Here is a 5256-nt window from a genome sequence, read left to right as displayed (position 1 = left end):
AGAGTGAGAGAGTCTGAAAACCGCCTCTCTCTTCACTGCAGAGGCTTGCTATTGGTCTAGCAAATGCTGACACCAGTGATGTTTCTCTTTGGAGGAGGAGGGGGGAGCAGGCTCACTCTATAAAGGCTCCRGATCTGCAGCATCACTGAACTGGTGCAGTGCAAAAYGCACACTCATCCTCACCGATGGTGTGCAGAACAAGGGGGACATAAAAAAAACCTTCCGAAACTAAAACATACATCTTTTTCTTAAAACCCTAAAAAAAAAACCACAACAAAAATCATCATGAGCTACGAGTCCTTCTTCTCCCACCGACGTCCTTGGGACAGCTACAAAGGCTCCCGACCTACCACCAAGTCTTCCATGTCGTCCTCTCTGTACTCATCTCCCCGAGCTCCTCCATCCGGCAAGAGGATCCTGAAGACGACATCCTCTTCGCTGCCGAACGGCTCGCAGAGGATGGATCTGGTTCAGGTGAGCTCCATCAACACCGAGCTGCTGGAAATGCGGTCTCAGGAGAGGGAGCAGCTTGTGGACCTGAACGACCGCTTTGCCACCTACATCGAGAAGGTGAGGCACCTTGAGCTACAGAACCGAGCCCTGCTGGCCGAGTTGGACGCATTGAGGAGGAGGCAGAATGACCCGTCCCGGCTGCAGGGGTTCTATGAGGGGGAAGCTCGGAGTTTGAGAGCCATGATCGACTCAGAGAACAATGAGAAGATGCAGATGGAGGCAGAGAGGGACTACATGCGGGATGTGTACGAGCAGATGAAGGAACGCTACGAAGACCAGGCAAGGCRCCGTCTGGATGCCGAGGAGGGCCTGCAGAGGGCCAGAGAGGAGGCGAGTCGGGCCGTCCTCTACAACTGTGACACGGAGGCCACTGTGGTCTCTCTGTGTGACGAGATAGTCTTCCTGAAGAAAGTCTTTGCAGAAGAGCAAGCGGAGCTCCAGGCCCAGCTGCAGGTGGCAAACATCAGCGTTGACGTAGAGTTGTCTAGGCCTGACCTCTCCACCGCCCTGCGGGACATCCGGGCGCAGTACGAGCGGCTCGCCAACAAGAACATGCAGGCCGCCGAGGACTGGTACAAGAGCAAGTTTGTGAGTGTGGCGGAGATGGCCAGCAAGAACAACGAAGCTGTCCACGCCATCCGGGAAGAGACTATGGAGTACCGGAGGCTGCTTCAGTCTCGTTCGTCTGAGATTGAAGCTCTCCGGAATGTCATCAACTCCCTAAACAAGCAACTGGAGGATTTGGAGGACACACAGGCCAAGGAGGTTGAGAAATACCAGGTGAGAATGAGTCTGAATCAGAATGCTATATTATGATTGTAACTTTCCTATCATTTGTGATGATTTGTGATCATTTGTGATGATGAGGAGCTGTGTTTTTTCTATTCGTAGGTGAGGATAAGTGAACTGGAGCAGGACATTACTGAGGCGAAGCAAGAGATGGCGCGCTACCTGAGAGATTACCAAGACCTTCTCAACGTCAAGATGGCCCTTGACATTGAAATTGCCGCGTACCGGTGAGACACTGTTTTGTTTGCTCTAAGTAAGCAAACTCACTCGCTAAGTTCTATCTGATGCATATCCTCTGTCTTTTTTTCTCTTGCAGGAAACTCTTGGAAGGGGAGGAGATTCGGCTGACCTACCCTCTCCTTCCAGCTCTAAATTAAAACCTACTGATATCTTCAGAAACCCAGCCCCCCTTTTCTCTTCCTTAAATGTTCTTCCCCAACATTCTTTATCCCCCTCTCACCTTTCCTCTAACTTCAGTCTTTCTGAAACAACCATTCATCAACCYTTCCAAGAAACATACCAAAAACAGAAACTCATCTCTCTCAAGACGGCAGCGCCCTTGTGCTAAACAAGAGGTCCATAAGAAGTCCCCCTTCTTCTACACACGTCCTGACACCACACATCATGAAGATGGCGACCTGTCCAACACAGAGTGGCTGGACTGCATTAGTTATGTAACAAAAGCAGGTGGCAGTTTTGCTTTGGCTGAGTTCCTCTCCGTTAAGGCAGGCTAAGGTCCAAGCAGCAGTTAGCCACTGGACTTTCTTGATCCCTCTGTATCCGAACATTTGACCAGCTGTTTGTGAAGGAGACGGAAAGAAATCCAGTCATCTCTCAATGCTTGGATCTTTTCTGCCGCATATTTTTTTTCCACCTGGAACTCAACCAATCAGTGAAGCAGTCCCCTGCATCCGGTTTTCCGGTAATAACTTAGAGGCGGTAACTTTAAACATCTCTTTTAAACTGATGACCACAAGACCTACTCTGTTCTATGATTTTGTAGTACAAAAATTGGGTGAATCTGCTCTTTATGACTGGATAATTGGCTCTTTGGATGTGTAATAAACCACCCAACTTCCAGACACGTAAATGCTATTAAGTTTTAGAGTTTTGTCTTGAGAAATTGTTTGTCTCATAGACGATTTGTGCCAAATTTGCTCTTCTAAGTCATTAAAAACTAGAAAAATCTCAACATGACAGCTCTATCTAAGGAAGCCTCTTGTTCTATGTCGGTTGATTTCGGATCTACACCTGTGAAAACCGTACAAAGTCGGCACCATAACGATCGGTGTCCTTGTCCTTGTAACAACCAACAACAAGCTGAATAAACACATAACTGACCTGCATCTGTGTATTTGTGTTTTAATTTATATCTCAGACATCCTTACAAAGTATTCAARCCTAAAGTTTAATTTTAAGTTTAGCCATATTCCAAACCATAAAGATAAAAGAAGACATGTGCATCTTCTGTTTGTCACCTGACTGGATTATCTGGCACAAGAAACATATTATGAGATTTCTGATTCATATATTTTATGTAATGTACGGCACCAGAAACATTTCCTTAAATATTGTGCTTAACAAGAGAAAATTAGCAAACTACAACAGTAAAGCATCCTACTTCCTTCTCTTCCCACTTAAAGTATCTGTACTGAAAGACTGACACATCGAAGCATTTATCGATTTGTACTGAGTTGACAGACGGCCTGCAGCACTATAAATAACTTCTAACAATAACTCTAAATCCCAAGGAAAGAAACAGAATGCACAGTTGACTGCAGATGCAGCAATATGACTACACGAGTAAGCAACTTTTTGATGTACTTCACTTCTCTTAGGGAATTGAAAACATCAGCACAGTCCTTCAGCTGTCATAAGGCACAGWCAGTATAACAGTGGAGGAAATGTTTCCCTGAACGAAGAAGAAAGCATGATTTTTTTCCTGTGAGTAATAATAAAAATAACACCAAACAACACGGAAGTCAAGATGAGTCAAGAACAATTTGTTACCATTAAGAATATGTGCCCCATCTGGATCTTTATAAGCAAATTTGGAGTAAAATGTACTCTCTGTCATACATCTTSCTTTCACTTGACGGTTATCAATTTGTCAGTTAGATACAATGCCATACAATGCATTACTGTTTGTGGTTGCAACATGAAACCCCCTCCTCAAAAATACTTTTCTGAGATATTTTCTCAAATATAAACACAAAATACTTACACTGTTGGTGCCAAGGTAAAAATCACTGTTTCATATTTTATTTTTCCTTAATATAAAAAACTTATGCTTAAATATATTAAACTAAAATGGTGAATAAAAATAAAAGTTTATATTTGCCGACAAACATTTGACAAATAAAATACATTCAACATAAATAGCTAGCTCAAGAGTTYTAAACAATACGAAGCGCTATACATAGCATCACCGACAGATGGCAGTAAAAGAACCAGCAAACATCCGTCTTTTGATTACTTCCGCTTGTCATAGGACACAAACATGGCTGCCATGTTGTGTCTCTGACGCTTGCGTCTCAATGTTAAATTTTGTTGCTAGTTAAACACTGCAATACKTTCAATTATCAGGAACAGTTACTAACTAGGTCTTTACAGCTACCGACATGTTCCAGGTCATCGGCGGACGGAGCGTCCAGGCKGCCCGGCTCCTCGTGCCCAGGAGCTCCGTGCTCGTGGAGGCTGTCCGGGGCCGAAAGTCYCGCACCGACCCGGTGGCCAAGTCCAAAGAAGGACGGATTAAAGTGCCTGTATCCGTTGACCCGGTGGAGATGGTGGTGCTCAAGGAGAGATACTCGGAGTACAAGCTCATCATGAGGGCRCTTCGGTACGTTTACCTGGAGGTCAGGGGTTGCATTTCGGTCAGAAACACTGTTGAATTATTCCAAGTTAATTATTGTTACACTGATCCGAAAATTAATGCAGTATGACCAGATTTAMCAGTTATTTTGTACTTATATTTTGCATACTGCATTAAAAACATACGCATCACTCATTATTAACATTTAGAAAAATTGTTTTGAACATATTTATACCCACATTTAGAAACAAATGTTTAATTGGGTACATTTYGGTGGCTCAATTGGTGTAGCGCGCAGAAGCTGTTGTCCTCGGTCCGGTTGTTCCGGGTTCGATTCCCGGTCTCTGCCACTGTGCTGTATGTCTTTTCCTTTTCTGTCAATTTACTGATTAATAAAGGCCAATATTTTATAAAAAGGGTCACATTCATTAGGAGTGCACCAATCAGGTTTTTTGTCAATACTATTTACGTTTTTAGATCTGGCCAAACGATTTCGGATTCAGATCCCCTCCCCTTTAATATCTATTGCACGTGCAACAGAAAAAATGTCCTGCATGTTATTTGACCGAGTCAGTAGTTTTAAACCCAACAAGAAATGAAGGACTTACAAGATTGCCACTATATATATATATATATATATCTCTGTCAGATACAAAAAAATAAAAAATAAAAAAAAACTGACCTAAAAAGTACATGATGCTGGCTTGACACTTAAAATAGTGTTCATTTGTCAGGATGGAGTTCAAGGAGGGGGTGCTGCGCAAAAAGTACGAGGAGGAGATGGGCTCCCAGGCTGAACTGAGGGCAAGGCAGGAAGAGGAGGAACATCGCGCCCTGATGGACTGGAATAATCAGGAAAACCTGCGGATACTGAAGGCCAGGTAGGGAAGACCAAAAAGAAACGATTCAAGATTAGGATGTTATCTGTTTCAATTAAACAACTCGGTTCAATCCTCTCTTGTTAGAGTATTAAGGATCCAACAGGAAGAGGAGGAAGCTGAGAGGAAGAAAATGGAAGCCGCCATTCAGCGGGAACAGGAGCAACAGGAGTTCATCAGGCAAAAAGAGGAAGAGATTTTGAAGCTGCAGGTAAGAACACCTCTCACACACACACACACACACACACACACACAAACACA

General features: G+C 43.8%; 2 protein-coding genes across 2 annotated transcripts in view; both read left to right on the top strand.

The window, feature by feature from the left end:
* Nucleotides 1-134: 134 nt before the first annotated feature.
* On the top strand, nt 135-2648 carry neff2 (neuronal intermediate filament family member 2). Its single transcript, XM_008398821.2, has 3 exons — nt 135-1293; nt 1405-1529; nt 1619-2648. The coding sequence occupies exons 1-3, from the start codon at nt 286-288 to the stop codon at nt 1677-1679; spliced, it is 1194 nt and encodes a 397-aa protein (XP_008397043.1). The 5' UTR covers nt 135-285; the 3' UTR covers nt 1680-2648.
* Nucleotides 2649-3773: 1125 nt separating this feature from the next.
* mrps26 (mitochondrial ribosomal protein S26) overlaps nt 3774-5256 on the top strand; it is a 3685-nt gene continuing 2202 nt past the window's right edge. The window contains exons 1-3 of the mRNA XM_008398820.2: nt 3774-4144; nt 4852-4998; nt 5083-5206. Coding sequence (XP_008397042.1) covers nt 3924-4144; nt 4852-4998; nt 5083-5206 — 492 coding nt within the window. The 5' untranslated portion in view covers nt 3774-3923. The remainder of the gene's footprint in view (nt 4145-4851; nt 4999-5082; nt 5207-5256) is intronic.

The sequence above is a fragment of the Poecilia reticulata genome, linkage group LG22 (genome assembly GCF_000633615.1).
Source record: "Poecilia reticulata strain Guanapo linkage group LG22, Guppy_female_1.0+MT, whole genome shotgun sequence".
In the NCBI taxonomy this organism is placed as follows: domain Eukaryota; kingdom Metazoa; phylum Chordata; class Actinopteri; order Cyprinodontiformes; family Poeciliidae; genus Poecilia; species Poecilia reticulata.
The sequence above is the reverse complement of the archived record's forward strand: the minus strand, read 5'-3'. Positions and strand labels throughout refer to the sequence as shown.